Consider the following 24231-nt stretch of genomic DNA (forward strand, 5'->3'; position numbering starts at 1 on the left):
AGAAAGTCTTAATGATGCAACATACCAAGATATTTTGGACAATTTCATGCTGGCAACTTTGTGGGAACAGTTTGAAGATGGCCCCTTCCTGTTTCAACATGACTGCGCACCAGTGAACAAACCAAGTTTCATAAAGACATGGATGAGTGAGTTTGATATGGAAGAAACTGACTAGCCTGACCTCAACACCTTTGGGATGAATTAGAGCAGAAACAGCAAACCAGGCCTTTTCATCCACTACGAGTGTCTGACCTCACAAATGCTCTTCTGGATCCTAAACCTCGTGGGAAGTCTTCGCAGTCTTCGAAGTGTTGGTGAGTCAACATCACATTAAACCCTATGGGATGTCAATCAAGTTCATATGTGTGTGAAGGCAGACGAGTGAATACTTTTGGCAATATAGTGTAAATTTAGAACCTGCGAAGGACCAGATCTTTTTTGTTTATTATCTCTGAATGCATAAAATGTTGTAATTTAATAAAGTCCATCCATGTATCTGTAAAATACTTAACTGAGCTCAGACATTTTCATAAAGCTCAGATACTTTCTGACAAGAAACGAAAAAACCAACAGCTAAGGAAGAGCAAGAAAAGAAAGACGAAAGAAGAGAAAACCTGGCAGCCTGAGATGTAACATTATCCAGTATTCTGGCGAGAGGCGGGATGGCTGAATGTGTCAAACAGAAGAAATGATGCAATCTGGTAACAAATTTGAGAGAAAATTTTATTATGAATATGGCACCTGTAAGATGGTCAAAACCGGGTTACAGAAAGACAACCATGTATATGACATGTTCCTCTGAACGGATGAGAACCTAGCAAACTTATAAAAGAACAACTGCTATAAAAATGAAGTATGTACATTTTCGGATTTGCAGCATTATTCATGGTAAATGAACTCAAAAAGATGTCTTTCAAAAATAATAATAAAAAAATAAGCCAGGCACTCAAAGTTAGCATCAGTTAGTCATGAGTTCCCCCCACTCTTCTGAGAGGGGGAAAAAAATAGAAATGTACCATAGTTTTCTCTTTTTTAATATTTTAATTTGTTTGTATTTAGAATTTTATAACACTGTTAACATTGATAATAAGAGATTCCCTCTCTCCCGTATTTCAGCTACTTGGCACCAAGTTCCTCATAAAAGAATCTGTATAATTGTACAAGAAATAGTTAAAAACACAGACACAGTTTTTTCACAGGTAAATGAAGTGATTTTTCAATATTTGTATTTCTTAAACACTATGTATTTTTGACAGCAGATGTGATTAAGGTTTTTAAGTTTTTAAAATCACCAGCAAAGTTTTCATTTTTCGACATAAAACACAGAAAAAACATTGAAACAGCTTGGACTGGCTGTTTGGTTTTTTGTTACATGTGGGTGTATTTCCTGGTTTTCGTCTGAGTTATGTATTCCCCCACCCACCCCGCACCACTATCAACACCCACCGCTGTCATCACCACCTACACTATATCTCGTGCCCGATTCTTTACCAAACGGGGCAGCAGCGTCATTCACCTATGCCCCATCCCCCCACTTTTCATGCAAAACTGCCAAAAGGTAGAAAATGCTAAAATCTAGAGGAGCAGCAAAATGCTCCCAAAATGACAAATTTAACATTCAACCACAAACAACCCGACAATAAACTGGCAGGTCGGGTGGCCCAAACCACATTCCTCTTACTTGAGAGCAAAAAAAAATAAGCACATTGTTCAATTTCTTAACCTGGATTTGTTTCGTTGTTGTACACATTAGTTGCAGTAACAAGACATCGATTCTTCACAGACAGCACACAACCTACAGATTGGTTTTCCTGATGTGAAGGGGTGATGAGAGGCCCGGGTCGGTTTGATAACAGACTGGGCTCGACAGACTTTGAAAACAGAAGAAGAAGAAAAAAGAAACTGCTCAACTGAAAATAAAAACAAACAGAACAACAAAAAACGAGGGTTCGACTATGAGAAATGCATCGGACAAACTTACTAAACATGCAGTTCAGTTTTCCAAAACACCTATAAAAATAGATTTATAGTGCGAAATATTTTTTTCTTCTTTTAGTTATTTTAGAAATCTTTAAAATCATTTTTTATTACGTGTCCTGAAAGACTACCGTGATTTTTTTTTCTTCCCCCATGAACCACTTGTTTAACTTTGTTTGTCCCGTGAGAGAAGTTTGCGCAGGAAGTCAACAAGTTTTGGTGGGAACCAATGAAATACACCCAATGCACACAAGAAGCCCAAAGGGATCCTGGGAAAAGGTTTCACAGCTGAGGCATTTGTCTGGGTCATAAATCTACAGCTAAAATCTTACTTTAGGCTTTTCTTTGTCATAATTTGTTTCTAATATACTGTAAATATTTATTAGTTATCTAATAATAGCAGGAAACTTTGATTCCCAGAATTCCTTAGTGGCAAAAACATGGCTCCATAAACCTTTGAGCTAGTTAGAGAATCTTTTCATCTCTGAGAGAAAAGACAGTGAGATAAAGAGGTTTGTATAAGACTACACAACAGCAAAAAGCAATAGCAGAGAGAAAGATAGAGAAGGATTCGAAAACAAGATCAAAAGGTTTTACAAAGACAAAAAGGAAGCAGCGAAAGAAAAGGTGGACTCTGCAAACTTTTTTTTTTTTTTTGCTTTTTGCAAAGGCCACCGAACACGAAATTCCACGAACCTCCACTGGTTTCACTAAGACTGCTGATAGAGGGAGAAGGACAAAGAGAAGGAGTAAGAGAGACAAGGAGCTGTTGTTTTTTGGGGGGATGTCAATCATCCCATAGACTCCACCTCCTTTTCCCTCTAGCCCCTCCCCTCTCCTTTCCCCCACACTAGAGATAGAGCACAGAGAAGACAAAGGACAAAAACAGCTACAGTAGCTCAGTATATACTGCATATAGTCAACACACACAGAGAGAGAAGTCGCCATGAAAGACTTTTTGACAGCCAGTGACACTAAACACATTGGTAACACATTTTTACGTCTTAATCACACTGGGTAATAAGGATGGCAGGATGGCAAAAACGGGGCTGTCAGCTTTAAAAAGATGGATGGTGTGACAGTTTTTATACTGTTTTAATTATTACTTATCCTCTTTTTTCTCTTATTACCAAAAAAGTAGAAGAAATAAAAACACAAATGAACAAGAATCACAGTGCTTTTCAAACACTAAACTTGTGAGATTAAGCAATTCTTTTTTTTTCTCTTTTTTGGCAACGTAGACTCGGGGAAGAAAAGAACACGAAACACAAGAACAATGACAAAGACAACATTGTTTAAAGGAATGTGATTTTTTTTCTTCCTCAAAAAAAATAAACGCATATTCATTTTTTTCTTATAGTTATTAGATTGATTGTTTGATAGATTGATTGAAAATGCATGTCTTTATTACAATCTCCTTATTGATATGTGGTTTTTAATCACAGGGTCCGGCGATGAGATGGAAGAGAGTGGATTTTTTTTTTTTAGGAAAATCTTGCGGAGGTGGTTCTGGTTAAGGAAGAAGAAGAGGAGGAGAGGGGGGGGGGGGGGGGGGCAAGGAATAAAGTAACTGCATAACAAAACAGTGATTAAACAAGAACCGGTCAAGGTTGTCAACATTCATTTCTTAAGTTAGTGCTGCTAGCTAATTAGACTCAGTCTCACTGAGCATTTAATGTGATTAAGTTAAAAAAAATACATACAAATAAAAACAACACTGTACAGCCTAAAATTCAACCAATCAACTCCATGTTGCGCTGCCCCTTGTGGCCCAATCAGAATGGAGAGGGACATGTAGGTGAAACATGGAGATAATGTTGCTGATTTACAGGTTTTTCCTGTGTTTCTGACTTTCCTGAAGGTCAGAAAAACAAACAAACAAACAAACAAACAAAAACAAACTTTAAAATCTTTCCCCCCTCTAAAAAATAAAAAAATGATATCAGTCTATCAACGAGCTGTGGGTTTGTTTACAGTACCCACATCAGCCAGCTGAATCAGGGTTACTGGACGGTCGGTAGCACCACAAATCTGTAGAATTGACAGGAAGAAATGTGGACAGAAACATGAAAGGTCAGGCAGACAGCGTGAAAGATAAGAGAGAGAGCGACAGATTGAGATGGGAAGAGATGTAGAGGAGGCTATGTTTGGTGCGAGACCTGTAGGTAAACTCCTGGGATAAAAGAGGAAGTAGTAACATTCGATAATTCACAGGTCATTACCCGGCTGAAATAGCTTTTTTTTGTTTTTCTTTTTAATGCTTGATTTGTAAGTGAAATCTGAGCTAGAATATTTTATATATATAAAAAAAAGGATAAAAGTAAAAGAAAAAAACAGCATTAATTCACTAAACTATTCCCTCAATTGAGAAACTTTCTCAAAAAACCTTTTTTCAAAAGATTATCTCTGAGACCTTTGTGGGGCGCAAGAGAGCACCGTCCTCTCGGTTTAAAAACGTTCTTTTCAAGCCTTGATCACATCAAGATACATAAGAAGGAACGCCACATAGAGTTCTCTGTCTGTTACAAATCCCTGTACCGTCCTCCTTTAAATACACACAATCCACATCTTTATAAAGATGCAACAGAAACAAGTCAAATAATAAAAATTATCCCCATCAGGCTCCAACTGAGTCCTTAGGCAATATGAATTCTCTGTAGGCAAAAAAGGGGTTCTTTACAATAAAGAATAGTCTGGTTTTTGTTTGTTCAAGAGAAAAGAGTTGCTGATCGCAAGAAACGGGAGCAAAGCGAGAGACTGAGAGAGGAGAAGAGGATGAGGAGGAGAGAGAAAACAGATAGAAAAGGGGGACAAGTTTGAGGGTCACGTCTGTTACGCAAGCTCAGTTTCTGAGATTCAAAGTGCTAGAGTACATCTGTCATCCTTCCCTTTCCTTTCTCTTCTCTCGGAAACACAGTGCTAAACCGTGTTGATAAAACAAGTAAATAGTCTTTCATTTTTATTTACTAGTGAGCAGTCTTTGACACAGTTGTTGATTCCGAAAACACAGTAATGCGGTCTTGGATACTTTCTGCTAATCCTCCTTCCTCTCCAGTGTTGTCTGCGTGGTATGGATCCCGTTGCTGTACACTGGGAATGGTAGCGTTGAGAACAGTCCCTCTGCTGTGGTGAAAACATTGGCTGTTGTTGGCATCTGACCTCCAAGGGCACCGTTCCCACCTGTGGCAGTAGGAGATCCGACAAAGGGGCCAGCAGCTGCCGCAGCAGACATGTTGAGCCTGTGGACATGATGGTAGAGCATCTCCATGGGTGTCTTAGGGTCCAGGCCGAACCCTGAGCCGTCAACAAAGTTCATGGCAGCATTAGGGAGGAGGTTGCCTTGTGCCATAGCCAGAGTTACGTCCGCTGGCGCATACCTGATGGTCCCAGTGGTGTAGACCCGTGGAGCTGTCGTGCTGGTGGAGGCCAGAGTACCTGTGACTCTGTGGACCAGCGGAAGCACCACGTTACCAGCTTGCAGGCGCTGAAGTGCTTCAAGGTCCCCAGAGTACAGTAGTGAAGAAGAAGAGGTTGAGGAGGATGAAGAAGAAGATGAGGAAGAAGAGGTGGTGGGAGTGCCTTGTTGCTTGTCCCGTGGGGATGCAGAAAGGGGAGGAGATAGGGGGTCGGCAGAGGAGGCGCTGGAAGGAGGAGCTAAGCTTACAGCGCTGGAGGCAGAGGATGGGGCTGAGCTTCCATTGTAAGGGGGTTTCCTCACTCCTCCTGCTCCTCCCTCAGTTCCAGGAGGGGTGAGGACAGAGTCAGGAATGGCTACCTGGAGAGATCCTCCCTGTGGTGAGGGGAAGGTCTCATGGCTCCCTGGAGCAGATGGCTTGGAGGTCATGCTGTATGGAGACTCGTTTCTGGAAATTTCCCTGTTGGGAGGGTAGTTCCAGATGCTGCTGTCATTGTCAAAGTTTATTGGTTCTGCCATCTCTGTCTTAATCTTCAGAACTGAGGATGCTGCATTTGCACTGTTTGGGGAGCCAGATGAGGCTAAGAGATGGGTGGAGGTTGCGGTTGTGGCTTGGGAGGGGTCGACTAGCGGAGTGGTATCGCCTATTGCTATGGGACTGGGTGTAGTTGAAGACAGACGAAGCCTCCTGCTTCGTGAGCCATCCCATTTCTGCACTTTCCTCCTCTTTCGCCTTTTCTGCAGCTTGCTACCAGCATTGACACTGTCACAATCTTGCACGCACCCATTGTCATCCTCGTCATCTTCTTCATCCTCCTCTTCTTCTTCTCCTTCCTCTTCTGATGAAGACGTTTGGGAGCTACGCAGCTGTACGTCTTCCCCTTCTCCGTAGTGCTCTACTTTAATATGAAGCCCACCTAGGTTACCCAGTCCACCGATGGCACCCAGACTCCCTAATCCTCCAAGCCCTGCTAACCTTCCCAACCTGCCTCCACCTCCCCCTCCCCCTCCTCTGCCAGCCTCTTCTTGCTCCTCACCCTCTCCATCTGAAGGTTCCAGACTGTCATCACTGTCCTGGCTCTCAGGGTTACTTGAGCTATCTCCTTCTTCTTGGCGCTTCATTTCTTGTTCAGATGAACAGTGTGACTGGCCAGGTTGCTGCTGACGTTTGCTGTCTGTCTCTGGGTCCTCACTGTGTTCTGTTTGGTGGCCGGGCTTCTCCTCTGCCTTGGTGTTCTCGTTGTCTGTCGAAAAAAAAAAATTGTTTATAATGCAGAAAAAGAAGATTCCAGTTACAGTCGAAACCATTCTAGACATAAGTAGATTCTTAATATTTGGCAGTATGATATCTTCCCAGAGCAGCAACAAGACACTGCATGAACACATAAAATTGATGATGTAGTCAAACACAGCATGAAGGGAAGAGATTTTGCAGGAATGGGTTGCAAAGTGATTTGCAAATGCAGCCAGTGCTGCTGAAGGGAACTGTGGCAGATCCTGACTTCATAACCTGCTTGAACTAATGCTGTGCACCATAGTTTCAACCATTAATTTACTTGTTAATTACAGTCCATTAACCATCTGAACCATGTGAACTCACATTCATGATATAGAGGTGTGGCTTTAGTAATGGAAAAGAAAATCATTAGATTTGTTAATTGCTTTGATATGGAGTGAATCAAAAACTTTGATGCACTGACATAAAAATTATGCTCCAATGTTGTGGAAAAATTTATCCTGATGTTGGAACAGTGAAGAGTTTCCCTAAAAAAACCAATAAGATTTATACTCTTGGAAACACAAGTGTCTTGGCACTCCATCCAGTGAGTGTGTCAGACTGACTTGCCAACACTGCCATTGAATACCTGCGTAATTCTGCATGCCCCCTTACATTTTTCAGGACAGGTATTCCATGTGTTGTTTTCTGGATGCACTGATGTGTGCTCAGTATCCGTAGCTGCTTCTGTTCAGGCATGTTGGCTCTGTCTAACCCATTACACACACAACACATACACACTTTAAACTCTGCCAGCACACACATAGGCCAGGCCAGCGGCTGCCCAGCTGGCAGAGCTAAGACTCCCTAATGGCATCCGAAATGTCGACTCAATTGCTTTGTCTGGGGGAAACCTTGTATCTCCATTAAGTGTGCTTTCCAAGCAAAACAGATGTATTCCAAGCCTGAAAATTAAAAATGGACCGGTAGTCTTAAAGGTTCCTCCCAACCAGGGAGGTTCAATATAAATGAAATATCATTTCACAATAAAATGGAGTCAAGTATTTTCATAGACCATGAGATCACATGAAGAAGACATTTCAACAACTACACTGTGAAATACACTATATTGACAAAAGTATTCACTTGTCTGCCTTCACACACAAAACTTGAGTGACATCCCATTCTTAATCCACGGGGTTTAGCTATAACAGCTACAGCTCTTCTGAGAATATATTGTATAGCACACTTTGAGTGTGCGGGTAGTGTAGAAAAGCACTGTATAAGAACCACATATACCATTTTACCAAGGCTTTTCACAAGGTTTAGGAGCGTCTTTATGGGAATTTTGGACCATTCTTCCAGAAGTGCTTTTGTAAGGTAAGACACTCATATTGGAGAAGAAGACCTGGCTCACAGTCTCTGCTCTAATTCATCTGAAAGGTGTTCTATTGGGTTGAGGTCAGAACTTTGTGCAGGCCATGTCTTTATGGACCTTGCTTTGTGCACTGGTGTGCAGTCCTGTTGGAACTGGAAGGGTACATCCCCAAACTGTTCCCATAAAGTTGGCAGTATGAAATTGTTCAAAAAGTCTTGCTCAGCCGATAAGAGTTCTTTTCACAGAAGCTCTTAACTCAGAAAGTTGGTAATATTCTGTAATTTACTGAGCTCCTCTGAGTGGCCCATTCTTTCACAAATGTTTGTGGAAGCAGTCTGCATGCCTAGGTGATTGATTTTACGTGGTCATGGAAGTCACTGGATCGCCTGAACTCAGTCATTTGAATGGGTGAGTGAATACTTTTGGCAGTATGCGTATCTGATACCCAATCTTTGGATAGTGCTATCAGGTCGAGGACATCTTGAATTATGCTGCTCATTTTCTTATTTAATTCTGACTGGTTTCTCTGTAAATGCATCTGACAAGGCTAGTTAATACACAACACTGCTGCTCTTCTGTCCCAGTGTCGTTGGCAACGACACTGAGCATGCATTTTTACATTACTTCAATTTTTTATTTATCTTATTTGTGAATCAGGAGGTATTTGATGGGAAGGATTTTCAGCTGCGGATTAATCCATATTGTTGTAATAATTCACAGTAGTAACGTAGGCTAAGTAAAACTTATTAGATTATGGTATGCCAATTTTGCATGTGACAGACAATCTGCTGTATTCTGCCCCACAAAAAAAAAAAAGGGGGGGGCGGGGTAAAGATAACTTTGTTTGCCATTTTAGACATCTTTATTCATAGGCTCTCCTTCTGTACATACATTGCATCTTAAGAGAACAAATGTCAAAGAGCAGATATCTCATTTTAAAATATGTCAAACTGGGGCATCGCAGGCCTGTTGGAGCTGAAGCTGGACACTTCCTGCAGCAGCTGGCGTCAGTTTACAGCCAACAGTGTGCCAGAACCACTCTCCTCCAGCAAGAATAACAGCTGGCACTGATTCCCATCATGCCAGCACAGGCTGGTGGACTTGATAATATTACGCTCAAGGTGGAGGCCCAGGCTTGCTTTAAATTCAGCTGTAATGACACTGCTTTGAGCTTTGTCTCCTTCACTATTATCTGCTGCTTAAAATGCTGGTGACACGAGGTGAATAAAATCCTTGTTTTCTGTTTCTAGATCTGAATTCAGATATCAGTGTTTTCAAGATCTCAGCTTATCACCTGTGAGGCATCCTTGTGTATCTAGTAAATTGATTCTGATGAATTTGTTTAATCTAGTGAACAGTTTCCAAAACATTTAACAGAAAGTTTTGGCTTCTCCATCAATCTATTACCTCCCGCTTATCCAATTCGGGGTTCTAGTTTTGATTTTCAAATTCAAAATTTAGAATTAATACCTCTTAAGCACCACATGCCATCGGGCATTTTGGTTTATTAAAAACACTATACAGTCATGTTTTTTTAATGCCGATTCGAGGTCTAAAACAATTTATTTATATAGCACCAAATTACAACAACAGCCCCAACATATTATTGCAGGGTCTTTACCTCATCAGTCAAGCCTAAAATGGTTAAAATGGTAGTTGTCAGAGTGGTTGGCTGGAAGTTTTATCAGCTGGTTTGCTCTGACACGATATGAAATGACTAGCCTGAGTTAAAATTTCAAGGAAGTTTCTTACCTCTCTGTATCCAATAAAGAAATACAAGTAGGCAAACCTGAGAGAGAGAAGTCTTTATCCCCTCAGCTGACATATAAGACTGATGAAGTTTGTACTTGTGCGTGTGCAGACAATGTTATACCAAGAATCTGAGAAGCTGAGTGTTGCTTTTTAGGTTTACGGCAAAGCCCTCCTTCATTTTTGGTGTGCCATGTCTGTACAAACAAATGACTCAAGACTGCTGACAAGTGCATTCACTGAACAGAGCTCCCTTTTTCTTAGTCTAATACAATATCTTCTGCTTCCAGATGTTATTCCAGCATTTTGTATCGAGGTCTGTAATCGTGTTTCTTTACTGATCTGTTGCAGCGAATCAATGGGACTACGAAGTTTGGACAGCCTCTGTAGTGGGAACAAAATAAATTTCAAACTAACAGCAGCACTACAGTGTCTGTAGTGTCAAGGGTTTATTTATTATAGTCTCCTGTTTTAGTACTCACTGTCAAATATTGTAATTAAGCTGTTTTATGACCTAAACTACACACAAAGAAAAAGTAGTAGCACAGAATTTATCCCTGAAGAAATGTTATTCATTTAAAAATATTTTCTAGAATTGTTTTTCACACAAAAGAAGATTCCCCTGCCTACAGGACTGAGATGGCATCGCCTAAACCTTTGTGATTTGCAGATCTCCAACGATGAGCAGAATGTGTTATTTCACAGTTTTTTTCCTTTGTGCCATTTTGGTGCATTTCTTGGAGGGTGTTTGTGTATTGTGGCCTTTATTTGAGGCATTTTGCAGGATTTTGTGATGTGTGAAGTTTGGAGGCATTGTGTGATGCTGTGCAGCTGTACCATATTTTGTCATTTTGTCATTTTGTCGCAGTTTGCAACACTGCCAGTGAGCGCCCAGTCCCTGCAGCTGTTGGCATTCAAGACATTTCAGCCTGGCAAAGTCAGCACACTGGCACCAGCTGATAAAATATCTTTGGCTTCTCTTCTTCAAACCATATTTCTTTTTTCTGGTTGTATTTGAACAGGTGCTGTTAAGGAATCATGTAGGTTTTAGAAGCATTTTGTGCAATATTGTAACTATTCTAATATTTATACAATGTAAGAATATGATCTGATTTATATCTTTTTGGTTCACTCTTTTTATTTTACATAGGCTTTGCCATCTAGGAGCTGTTGCGTTTGGGATAAGATCAGTTTTGTCAGAGGCCCTCTAGATCCAACGGAATCCAGAGGAGCAAAAACAAAAAAAAGAAAAGAATACACAAAATATAAATGACGCTGATGCCTATCTCCATTAAAACGTGACTGAATGGACATGATGGTAAGCAGAACTCATACGGCTTTTTAATCTTTGCTCTTCTTCAAACTATGGCTGAAGAAAATGATGGCAGGACTCAGGCTATGCACTAGAGGCCAGCAGATTACTCCAAATATTGTCAAATATATCAACTATATGTAAAACCTTTTTTTTTTTTTTTTAGCAACTATATGTTGCTCCTCTGTTCTCCCTTTTCTACCCACCTGAGTTTTCTTTGGACTCGGACTCAGAGTCTGAAGTTTCAGAGGACTCTGAAGCTTTCTCAGGCAGGTTTGGCAGCTGGGCAATGTCCATGGGTGTGTCTTTATACTCTGGATTACTGCAAAGACACAGAAAATTTGTCAGTGACAGAAGAAACGTTTGTTCATCGATTGCCTTGGTCAAATCTAATGAAAATAAATGTCAGCTATAATCAGGGGTGCACATAAGTTGTCCGCAGGTGCGCATTCACTGTCAAAATAAAAGACACGACGCGAAGAAGTTGCAACGCGCGTTTGCGCACATAAGATTTTCTGGAGGACGACAGATATTTGTTTAGAACTCTTAAAGATGTCGAAGAAGCAAACTCCTTTAAGCAATTACTTTGGTGTTCCTCCACCTCCAAAGAAATGTCAGAAGGAGTCCGAACCGCAAAAGAAGCACGTATTCTCGGAAAAGTGGTTGCTGGAGGTGAGCTGGCTTCAAACAAATGATGAACGCACAGAGATGTGGTGCAGAATGTGCCATGAAAATCCCACTCTAGCGGACAAAAACAGCGCCTTTTATATGGACGCAAACGCACGTTGCAACTTCTTATCTGGTGCGCGTCTTTTATTTTGACAGCGAATGTGCACCTGCGGACCACTTATGTGCCCCCCTGGCTATAATGTATAATTTATAATAACATGGCTCCAATCGTGAATGCATTATAAAGTAAAATGGGGAGGATGCAAATCTTTTTATAAAGTAATGCCTATGTCTGTCTATTCTTTAAAAGTAAAACAAAATAGTCAATGAAAGCTGGCTTTATTAATTTCTGTATGATATTAATCTACAGTACTTTGCACCTCTATGTAAATTAGAAAAAAACTGATGTTGTAATGATGTTTGGCTGAAACTTTGGTCTGGTGAAGTTAACTGAAACAGTTCATCACATTCTTCAACCACCAAATCACAGTTGTATTATTTTTCAGCTTACATTATATGATAGGATGGCTACAATTTAGTTTGCATTAGAAATGTGTGCTTTTGCATTGCCAGCTATGCAATTCATTAATTCATTATTATGTCAGGTCAACTGGGATAAGTGATAGATGTCCCCGTTTAGGTTTCGTTGGCCGTAGAAAACAGGGACAAGAAAAGGAGTTACACTGGATCACTCTCAAGCAGGAAAAAATAAGAAAATGTGATTTAGTTCATTTCATTGGCTTTGTTTCTTTAATTAATCTGCAGAGGCTCTTGTCCCTGTAAAACTCTCCATTTTCTGGACATCTGCATTTGTTTAAGAGTCTAGTATACATACATCTGGATTCTCTGAGCAGCTTCTCTTTTACTTCTTTTGAATGAGTTTTGATAAACTCTCCTTGACCTCCTAATGTTTCCACAGAGATCAAGGAAAAGCAATAAGAAAAAAGAGGTAGGAGGTAATTTTTTGGACTGTTCCACCATACCATTGTACCACAAGATCATTATCACATTGTCGACCTCTGACCTGAGAACGTAGTTGACCCAGATGATGTTCTTCTCGCTGGCGTTTTTCACATTGATAGCGATGGTGGCACTGGACTGGATCCAGATGTAACCACCATTCTTCTGGATCCACCGGTAATACTTTGTCACACTCTGGCCTTTATTCATCACTGAGACAGAGAAAGAAAGCAAGAAAGGATGTTTGTTATTTCACTGCGTTTTCTCTTTGATGTTGTGTCTTTACAGATAGTTCGTCAGAGGAGAGAAAGAAAAGGCAAAAAAAGTGGATAAAGGACAGGGGAGTTTGGATGGGTGGAAGGTGCGAGAGAAACAAAGACTGAGAGGTGTGTGTGTGTGTGTGTGTGTGTGTGAGTGTGAGAGAGAGAGAGAGAGAGAGAGAGAGAGAGAGAGGGAGGGAGGCAGTCATCAGATGTCATGTGACAGCTGGCTCAGAGCTGCTCTGCTGGTGCCGTCATTAATCAGACCAACACACACTGCCAGCCTCTCTTGCTCTCTCCGTATCTGTGTGGGTGTGTGCAGCACTGCCTGTTCATGTATCCATGTGCTTCCCATAGGTTTGAAATAACACACTCAAAGCATGACATCAAGTTTTTATGAAACGTGAATGCTGAAATATCCTATTGCTGTGACATTCTGACAGTACACAATCATGTACTTCTCATCACATACAAGGTCTTGAATAATCAGGCACCATCTTATCTTAATGACCTTATAGCACCATATCACCCAATAAGAGCACTTCATGCTCAGACTGCAGGCTTACTTGTGGTTACAAGGATATTTAAAGGCACATGCTTTCAAGTCCCTCTTCTGTGGAACCAGCCTCAAGTTTGGATTCAGTAGACAGAGACCCTCTCTACTTTTAAGATTAGGTTTAATACTTTCCTATTTGATAAAACATATAGTTAGAGCTCGATAATGTGACCCTGAATCCACCCTTAGTTATGTTGCAGTAGGTCTAGGCTGCTGGGACTTCCTAAAATGCAGTGAGTGTTTCTTTTTCATTCACTGTTTTCACTCACTTTTTATTTATAAACCACACTGCATTTAATCTTATCTATTATTTATCTCTGTCTCTCTTCTACAGTGTGTCAACCGGTCGTAGCAGATGGTCGTCCCTTTGTTTTTCCTTCCCACTGTCGCCAAAGCGCTTGCTTAAAGGGGTTCACTTTTTTGTTGGAGTTGTCTCGGTTTTCACTGTATTATTGTAGGATCTTTTCCTTACAATATCAATTGTAATTGTTGTGATTTGGTTCTATATAAATAAAATTGAATTGAATGTAAAGCTTACCTTTCTAAAGTTTAGCATGTGGTAAATTAGCAGTGATGAGGAAGACTTCATTCTTTATCTATGACTTTATCAGTCTCTCATGTAATAGCAGAGGAATTCTGGCACACTCTTCTTTAGTTCTTTCCCTTCTTCAGTTGCAGACTTGCAGTCATTTGTTCTATTATGTAGACTTATTCATTCTCTGTATCCACTGAGTTATGGATGGTGGTTTTGTTTTCTTCCACTTCAGAGTTCTCATTTTCCCAGCAATGAATAGGAGTATCCGTAAAATGTACCTCTGGTCTGAGCCATATGTTTCTCTAAAGTCCCAAAAGAAAAAGTAAGAGCCTATAAAGCCAATAAAGAGAATTGGTGATAATGAGTCTCCCTTTCCTCACACCCGTTTCCACCATAAATGAATCAGAACAACAACTGTTAAGCCTAACTTTTGACCTAGGATTTTTATAAAGTGCATTAATCCAAGTAGCAAATATTTCTCCATATCTTATTTCTATCTTATATCTTATTTCTATCAGTGTTTGTTCCAGAAACAGCCAATCAACTTGATTAAATGCTTTCTCAGGATCCAAGCTGAGATATTAACTGTAGATTGAGTATTTTTCTTGTATTACTTTTTTCCTGACAGCCCATAATGAATCCTGTTTGGACCGGTTTTATATACTTCTTTATATAATTTTGAGTTCTATTGGCTTAAATAGATGTTAAAATTTGTAGTCCACACATAAGAGACTTTATGGCTAGTACAGAGTCTTTTCTTTTCATATGTAGGACTGCAATAATTACTTCCAACCACGATTTTGGTGGATCTCCTGAGTTTCCACAGCATTTTAATCCGGCTGAGTTTGGGATTTTTACTGGACGATTGAAAAACCTTGTTTTATTTTGTTTGTTGTAAACTGAATATTCTAGATAAGCACACTGCCAAAACTTCTGATTTTAAAGAGGTCCTCGCACTTGTTGATGATCAGCTAATTAAGTACATATATTATTAGCACTTGGCTGCTACTTATCCTCTTAATTTTATGTAACCAGTAAGGGTGTACTTAAGTTTTTGTGTTGACAACAACAGTCACTTCAAGGTGCTTTATATTGTAAGGTGAAGACCCTCCAATATGGTAAGAAACCCACTAGTAAACATTTGGTGACAGTGGAATTAAAATCTCCCTTTTACCAGGAAGAATCATAATGTCTATCTGCCATAACTGGTTGGAGTAGTGATGAATAAATACACAGAGAGTGAAAAGAAATTCATCATAGGAAGCCTCCTAGCAGTCTAAGGCTAGTGCAGCATGGCTAAGGGTCACCTGGGTATAATTGGCATGGCTGTGTGACTCAGGGCTGTGAACACATGCCTTAACTTTGGCTTTATCATGTCAATCTTTACTTAGTCCTGACTCCTAGTTTTTATATCCAAGGCAAACGCATTCCTGCATTTTATTAAAAAATAAAATGTCAGTATGATTAACTGAACTTAACTGAACTCAACAGAGCAGGGAGAAGGAAAACCCTGATGCTAAAATGCATGCATACATACTCACTGTAAATATGTTTTCATTTTTACAGTGAGCATGGTGAGTTCCAGTGTTTTATACACATTTCTACATAGAGATTGGTACACAAAATCTCTCCTGGCCTTTTCTCAGCAGTACGCACACACTGAACAACCATCACACAACGTAACGTAACAATTTTTCAAAATGCAGAATGCTGTCAGTTTCCGTTTTTTGTCAGTTTCTCTGTTAATCACTTTACAAAGAAAGTGATATATTGTTTTATATTGAGATCAACAGGAGACTACCAGAGTTTAAGAGTTAATATTTGAAAATGATTGACTTTGTAAGTTGTTCCATAGCACCATGGACCAAAAGTTCATGAATGATGTAGAGAATGACGGTCAGGTTAGTGTGGATCTCTTTTATTCAGGAGTGTCTCTTTATCAGTCCAGCAGAGCAGCTGTACCATCAACTGCAAAGACAATAAACTAGACATGTATCATTTCTTCAGAGATGCTCTCATAGCATAGTTTTCTAACTAAGTGATGTGAGGCAGCATCTAAGATTCATAACTCCAATTCAATTTCACACAGTGCAGAAAAACTGATGCGAGCATTTCCACACTGACACAGTAACATAATGTTCATCAACGCAGGGATGGCTTGGGATCTGACACGAAATAATATTTTGACACAGTTTAACTGAAAACTCATTGCAGACCTGTTAAAGTCAGTCTGAAGACAGTACATGAATGTCTTTGAAGTGACCATTTCAAAGGCAAGGACTGGACGTTGATTGCACAGCAATTCCCAACCCGTTTTCCCTTCTGCTTACTGTAGCCTATAAATCTACATAAGTGGTCTTTTCATAGCCTATGATGGCACCCACCAGTTAAGGAAGTCCCTTCTTAAAACCTCAAGCTGAGCATGCCGTGTTTTTATCATATCATATATATATTATATATAGTCCTTAAGACTTAAATCTACTGACTGACACCACAAACTCATGAGGAAAGTGTTTACTGAAGAGAATTATGAGGAGTTGAGGTATTTTCTAGAGTTCTAGCTGGACCTCCAGGACATACAAGTGGAGTCACCCCCTGCTGGCCATTAGAAAGAATGCATGTTTAAGGCACGTTTGCATTGGTTTAACTTTTCAGACCTGAAAGCCACAGCCATCTTCTATACAGAGTCTTCTCTGATCATTCACCTCACCCATTAATGTGAGGTGAATGAGTTATATTTCTATCGATTCAAATCAAACTCTACAAAAGTGTGTTCTCTTGTCAATTACTTGATTGATTTTGGCTATCTAAGAGCACTTCACTGGATATTTATTTCTGCCAGTAAAATAAGTCTGAAGTCAGGTTTTACTTTTGTTACCTGAACCAGTAAGCAGTTGGAGCTCCTCCCCCCCGTGCAATAAACAGATTAAAATACAGAGCTGGTACTTCCTGCTGTCCTCCACCAGATAGCGCTGTGTCACTGTGACAATATTTCAGGCCACAGGAGGTGGCCCCCACACTGCCACCGTCTCCACCCACCCACCACCCTCCCGTGCTCCGCCATGTGACAGCATACTGGCAATAAATTTGGCCAAATTAACCACTAAATGGTTATCTCAAGCAATATGTATTGGCATTAATCAGGAGCCGCTCAAACAGAAACAGTCAGAGACGAGACGTGAGCGCTGCTAAATTCATACCCCTCTCCTACATTTAATTACGGACACAAATAGGTTTTTTCGATGACAGAGAAAAAAAGAGAGAGAAAGTAGGGGGTGATTTATATAAAAAGAAGGCCAGTAATTAAAAACTATTAGAAACTAATAGCATTGTTTAAGACGACATCCCCAGGGCTGCAGTAATTGACTTTGGTCGAGCGGCTGGTGCTCATTCGTTTTCTATTCTCTAAGAGGGGGAGGGGGTGGGGGTGGGATAACTTGTTTGCATGTTAAGGCAGAGATGGTGAGATCACGTCACCTTGAATGTGACCTTCCTTTGTTTGTACGCTAGAGTAAATAACGACACAATGAATGCACACACACACACAGTGGTGCCTTTTCAGATGACTGCAGGTCCTCAGAGAGCTCTGTGTATCAGCATGTCCAATGGAAGAGGACACACACACACACACAAAGTCACATAAAGCTTACAACTCCAGCACACTGCACACTGTGCTGCGTACACAATCTACACACATAAAGCACTGTTACTGTCAGCCGATATTCACTCTGGAAGAAACAGTTAAAGTAGATATTATATACATAATCTGTCCATACAGACAATGACCTTCCTACCCAACTACTAGCTATTTTTCAACCTTTTTTCAACTCCTTGCCAACTCTACCTACTACGACTCTGGCCTGTTTCGTGTGTTGTACCTGTTTCTGTTATTGTTCAAGGACTCATTAATTATTCTTCTACTATACAAATACACATTAAATTGATCTCAATAAATTGACTGATTGTGAAAAAGTTGAAAGCAGTGTAGACCAAATGTTAGTTGTCTCAAAGGTAGCACCCAAAATTAGCACTTTTATAGATAATGGAGCATTTTGATTTTGGTATATCACACAAATCTTCCTGTGGTTTTCAACTGTAGCAACATTTCCACCAAGCAGAACCGTTTGTGTTAGAGATTAAATTTAAATTACAATGGCTGATGCGCCAGAACTTTTGTCCAGTTAGGGTCTGAAAAAAAAACCCACAATACAACTTTACCTTGTTCATGTTAAGAAACATCAAATTTGGTGTTGTTGTTCATATATTAAATTGTGCCAAATCACAATAGCAGTCAGTTTGACGTGGTTTATATTGTAAGGTAAAGACCTTACAATAATCCATGGAAAACCTGAACAATTAGACAATCCTCTATGTGCAAGAACTTGGTTACAGTGAGAAGGAAAAACTCCCTTATAACATGATGAAACCTCTGCCAGAACCAGGCTCAGGGAGGGGCACAGCACAAAAGACATGCTGTAGAAGAGAGCCAGAGATTAATAACAAATAATGAAAACGATAAATAAAGAAGAAACACTCAGTGCATCATGGGAATCCCCCATGATGCACTGAGTGGAGGGTTCAGGGTCACCTGATCCAACTATCAACTAAAAAATAAAGTTTTAAAACTAATGTTAAAGGTAGAGAGGATTTCTGTCTCCTGAATCCAAACTGGGAGCTGGTTCCGCGTAAGAGGTGCCTGGAAGCTAAAGGCTCTGCCTGCCATTCTACTTTTAAATATGCTGGGACCCACAAATAAGTCTGCACTCTGACAGCGAAGTGCTCTGACAACACAAAACAGTATTATAAGGTCATTAGGAAAAGATGCAGTGGCTTCACAGTCAAAGAAAAAAAAATATATTTTCTGTGACTAACATTTCTGTTTTATAATTACAGGTAGCTCTAGGCAATGAGCTACCAGAACTTTGTCTGTAATTTTACATTTTAAGCCCAAAATGTCAGCCTAGCAACATTTCTTTATCATGTAGAAACATTGAGACATACTGCTGAAATTCCTTTTCTTATGTTAAGATATCTCAGGGATTAAATGTGTACTCCTCCAGCCAACTTAACATCAAAGTAAAATGACTTTGACATCCCCGCTCTAGGCTTTTGTATTCTTAGTAAAATTGATGGAAGGATTTCACTTATTTTACTTTACAACATAAAATGTTATTTTGTTTCCTCCATACATGAGAAATAGCTCTTGTATTATTGAATTTTTCTTGTCATGAATTGATATTGTGATATTGTGGCAACAGTAACTATGAGCTGCACAGAGGAAGAGGCATGTCAGTAAGGCATGTGTTGTAACAGTATCAATGCCACTTTCCCCGCCGATGACCCTACGGGGGAAGTTATAGCTCAAGAGATTTATGACACGAGTATTTGAACTATGTGAAATGTTATTAAATGACAGAGCCGTGCCAACAAGCAGCTCTTTGAAACAGGAGGTAAAGTGAGGCACGAAATCATGAATGTTCCACTGTTTAATAATGGGACAGGGTACATTCAGCCTACTACCCTGTAAGTACCCGGGGAACTCTGCAAAACCAACTCAGTGTCATATCTTTAAATAACATCTTAAAACGTCCTTTTAAAAAAAAAAAAAAAAAAAAAAAAAAGGAAAAGATGCAGCCTGATTATTCAAGACATTGCAGTCTAGTAACCTAGCCAACTAGTGAACTGAAGTCTAATCGTCACTCAGTTTTTGGTCTCTACCCACTGGAGTGGAAAATATCTTCCTATTTAGCTGGTGGTAGAGGGACTTTGTATCCAAGCAAGTAAACTGATATTTGATATTCCTGAAAGTAACAGTTTGTGGCTTTGTCATCATTAGTAAGGACAACGCAATGTAGACATGGGGTTTTGAACCTATATACACCGAAGAGTGTTACCGTTACACCTACCTTACGGGTCAGTGTGTGCACGGTCAAATTAGTCTTCAGATGTTATCCTTGCACAGCAAATTATTAATTACAAATCATTAGCCAATAACTATACTTTGGGTAATGCTCCTTTCTTACTCTTAGAATCGCCAGAATTTACAAAATTGACTTAATGGTCTGTTCAATATTATGCAAAACAAGCAACTGAGTCCATAAACTAATGTGCTACTCTATGTGTCTAACTTTAAACCTTATCCAACTGCAAAGGGGTTTGTTATAAAAAGCAAACATTTGTTATGAAGGCAAATACTATCCATAGATACGAGATCTGGTGTTTTACAGGCTGTAAATATGCTTTTTAATACTGTAAATGTTGGGGTTTTAACTTGGGAGCCTAAATGACCCAACTGCACTTCCTGTGTGGTTGTTACTGTGAATGACACAGACAATATTTCCATATTATGTTGCAATGGATTCCACTTTCCAAGATTTGAATTCTTGGGTGTTGCACAGTTTCTGCTAACAGAATTTAAGTTTTATTATACAAAAATAATAAGCTTCAGGCTACCTTCTTGAGTTTTTTACTGGGAATAACAGAAATATGCTCAGAAATCTGTATGATAGCAAGAAAATGAAGGCATGAATATCAAATGTATTTAGAAATCAGCTGTTTGTTCTTTTTGCAAGCACTGAATACCTACTCATAGAAACCAAACTACAATAACAGTATTGGAAATAAGGAAGCTGTAGTGGTCAAAATGAAGCAGCCACCTGGGCCTGGTAAAGATGAATGAGTTAGGCCAACAGATGAGAGCAGAGACATTTCGGCTTGGACACTATGGTCCAGCCTCTGTCCATCTGTTCACACCATCCTCTTTGTCTCTCCCTCCATCTTTGAATCACTCACTTGCTGATCACCCACTAATGAAGGAGAGAGGGAGAGAGAGGGAATGCTGGAGGCTCGCCCGAGGCTGCAGGAGAGAGACCAATAGATTAAAGGAGTTCTATTCCCTTTTAAAGTCTCTCCACCTCACTTTTTCCCCTTCTTTTCCTCTGGCGTGCTTGCTTTCTTTCACTAAGTGTCACACTTTTGACTTTTGCCATTGTTCTTCTGTTTATCTCTCACTGTTTGTTTCCCTTCTCTACACCTCTGGTCTTTCATTTTTTTCCTTTTTTAGTGTGTTTTAGTGTTTTTTTTGCTTGTCTTCCTCTATCTCTTCTTCATTTTGAATCTGTTGGATTTCCCATGTAGTTTCATCTACCTTTCAGATTACCTTTACCTCATTTACCCTGTGCCACATTAACCTGTAATTTATGACAGTGAAATTGCTTCATGGAAATAGCTTTTCAGTGTGTCAAAAATTTGAAGGATGGAGGTCTGCAGGAAAAGACAGTTTGTGAGTGTGTGTCTGTATTTATACCACCATGTTTCCATGGCTCTAGCCCTCTGTTGCCCTCTTCTGGTCAGCTCTGGTATAGTTCAAAAACCTTCCATTCAAGTTCTTTAACCACATCAAGCTTTTTTTTAAAGCCTTACATGCACGAGAGCCTTACAATCCTCCTTCTGAGTTAGCTTCATTAATTTCTTCCTCCAAACTATCAGCTTGTCTATTAGATCCCATTCCTTCAAGACTGCTCAAGAAAGTCCTGCCATAAATTGATGCTTCAATCTTACATATGATCAATCTGTCTCTATTAATGGGCTACGTACCAAAGGCCTATAAGACAGCATTAATTACAGCATTACTTAAAAAGGCATCACTTGACCCAGCCACGTGTCTTAGCTAATTATAGGCCAATCACCAACCTTGCTGTTATCTCAAAAATCCTTGAAAGAGTAAGTGTAAAACAGCTAACTGATCATCTGCACAGGAATGGCTTATTTGAAGAGTTTCAGTCAGGTTTCAGAGCTCATCACAGCTCAGAAACAGCTTTAGTGAAGGTTAAAAACGATACTTTTATGGCCTCTGACAGTGGACTCATCTCTGTGTTCACCTCAATGCAGCGTTCGATACTGTTGACCATAATATTCTATTACAGTGATTAGAGCATGTTGTAGTTTATAAAGGTAGTGGTTTGTAGTTGTTGAAATCATATCTATATAACAGACTAATTATTGAGTTCTACAGTTCTACTACGACCACATCTGTTTACATTATTTATGCTTCCCTTAGGCAGCATCATTTATTCTCATTGCTATGCAGATGATACCCAGCTCTAACTGTCAATGAAGTCGGATGACACACATCATTTAGTTTGCTCAGAGGGGGTCGTTTGATTGTTCAGGATTTATGAATAATCTCTATTATTTTAAGGTCTTACACTTAATAGAGACACGAGGAGCCCTTCCCAAAGGACTGGTGTATTATCCAGGGTCCTGGTTCATCATATTTTGTTTATTTCAGAACAAATCATTGCAGCAAAAGCCAGAAGCTGCTAGTGCTGCAATGATAGCTCTCAGGATGATAGCTCTCTCTTCAGCAGCATATGACTCCAATCTTGGTTTTGCATTTACTTGAGAATTCTGATTTTACTGCATGTCCTGAACTGTTTACTCTAATATTAAATGTACATACAGACTTCATAGACTGATGTAGGGCAGTAAGCAATACGACATTATTTTGACACTGTGTTCTGTTTCTCAGTGGAAAAATGACAAGTTGAGAGTGATGGATCTGACCCACTAATGCCATAACATGGCACTAATTGAGGCCCCAGATTAAGATAGGACTGATTTATCCTGTTAGGTCTGGGGGAAGCCTAACTGAGGGGGTCTAATTTAGTCTGATTGTACATAAAAGATTTAAAGAAGCTCAACCTTGAACAGGAACCCTTTGTTGTGATTTGGCGCTATATAAATAAAATTGAATTGAATTGAATTGCGATACCTAAAATAAGTTCACCAGTACCAGTCACAGATGGCACTTTATTGCTCAATGACTAGTTTCATACTTAAATACATTTACTAAGAAGTACTCTTATGTTGCCATTGCTGGATCTGAGGACTTCTTTCACCACTTTCGTATTTCATTGATTTCAGATACTTTAGTTAGAACATGTCGCAAAATTGATGGAAAAAAGTTGAAGTGAATATGCAGATTTATCTACTCAAAACAAGAACTTCAAGTTAAAGGAAAGTCACAGAAAAGTCGCCAAATGACGCTCCTGTAACTTTGTCCGGTGTTTTCTACAGTTTATGTTTGTATGCCCTTTTTCCTCACTTGTCCCTAAAGACTCAGTTTTTGTGTGTTTTACTAATATTACATGTGTGGGTAGATTCACAGGTGTGTGTGTGTGTGTGTGCATTTTGTATGCAACAGATAAAAAAAAATGCCGTTCAGTGTGTGTGGATTCATTAAAGGCAGTGTTGGTCTAGAGAGACCAGCTCTACTAAAACGCCTGCAGGCTTAAATCCACCGAGCTTTCTCTTCTGTGCTAGTCTCTCACTCTCTCTCATTCTTTTATTTTCCTCTGCGTTTGCATGTCTCTCGATCATCTGTTTCACTCCCAAACATCCTGGCTGTCTTTCACTATTGTATCGCCTTCTCCTTTGCTAATTCTAAATGTCTTTTTCCAACTTCATATATGTCCAAACCTCCTTTTGTCTGAAAATATGAAATTCTTTTTTCTTCCTGATTGTTTCCCTAGAAAAGCCAGCTTCCCCCATGTCTTGCTTCAACTCTGACAATCAGAATTTCTCTTTGTGTCTTTTTTCTACATTGTCTGGGATTTTTCTTTTTATTTGCTTCTATTGTTAAAAAAAACAACTAATGCATTTAGTCTCTATTCTCTTTATGTCTCTCCCTCTCTTTTAAGTTGGGAGGTTCAGACCTGCAAAAACTTTGCAACTAACCTGAAAATGGTTAAACAAAGTAACCAAATATCTTTTTACTACTGTATTTTATACATTAGCAGTTCTCTGCTGTTTTACAAGTCTGCATCTTCCAAGTAATTTCTCATTTGTAGTACTGATGTTAGTAACTTTGTCAAAATTGGGATGCCTGAACATATGAAAATGCTTACATGGTTGTAGGCAAGTAACTTGTACACCAGTTAAATACTGTCGGTGTTTTCTACATTGAAAATGACATAGTTCTTACTGGTAAAAGTTATTCAGACTTTATTACCACACATTTGACAATGACATTTCTTTTCAGGGTTGTCTTGCTTACTGTCTGCGGTCCATAGAATATTGTTAGACCGTATTGTTAGACGAATAATGGCAAAGAAAATATGATAAATGAAAGTAGCACTAAATCTTTCCTGGTACAAAATGTTTAGATTCCACATGTGTAACAAACTCTTTGGCTGTCCACCGC

At 39.5% G+C, this 24231-nt stretch overlaps 1 protein-coding gene across 4 annotated transcripts in view; it reads right to left on the bottom strand.

The window, feature by feature from the left end:
- Positions 1-709: 709 nt before the first annotated feature.
- npas3 (neuronal PAS domain protein 3) overlaps positions 710-24231 on the bottom strand; it is a 374776-nt gene continuing 351254 nt past the window's right edge. For all 4 annotated transcript variants that reach the window (XM_026151150.2, XM_026151153.2, XM_026151151.2 and 1 more), the window contains 3 exons: positions 12741-12888; positions 11254-11369; positions 710-6636 (listed from right to left, as the gene is read on the bottom strand). In XM_026151150.2, the coding sequence (XP_026006935.1) occupies positions 5012-6636; positions 11254-11369; positions 12741-12888 (1889 nt within the window). In that variant the 3' untranslated portion in view covers positions 710-5011. The remainder of the gene's footprint in view (positions 6637-11253; positions 11370-12740; positions 12889-24231) is intronic.

The sequence above is a fragment of the Astatotilapia calliptera genome, chromosome 19 (genome assembly GCF_964374335.1).
Source record: "Astatotilapia calliptera chromosome 19, fAstCal68.1, whole genome shotgun sequence".
Lineage (NCBI taxonomy): Eukaryota > Metazoa > Chordata > Actinopteri > Cichliformes > Cichlidae > Astatotilapia > Astatotilapia calliptera.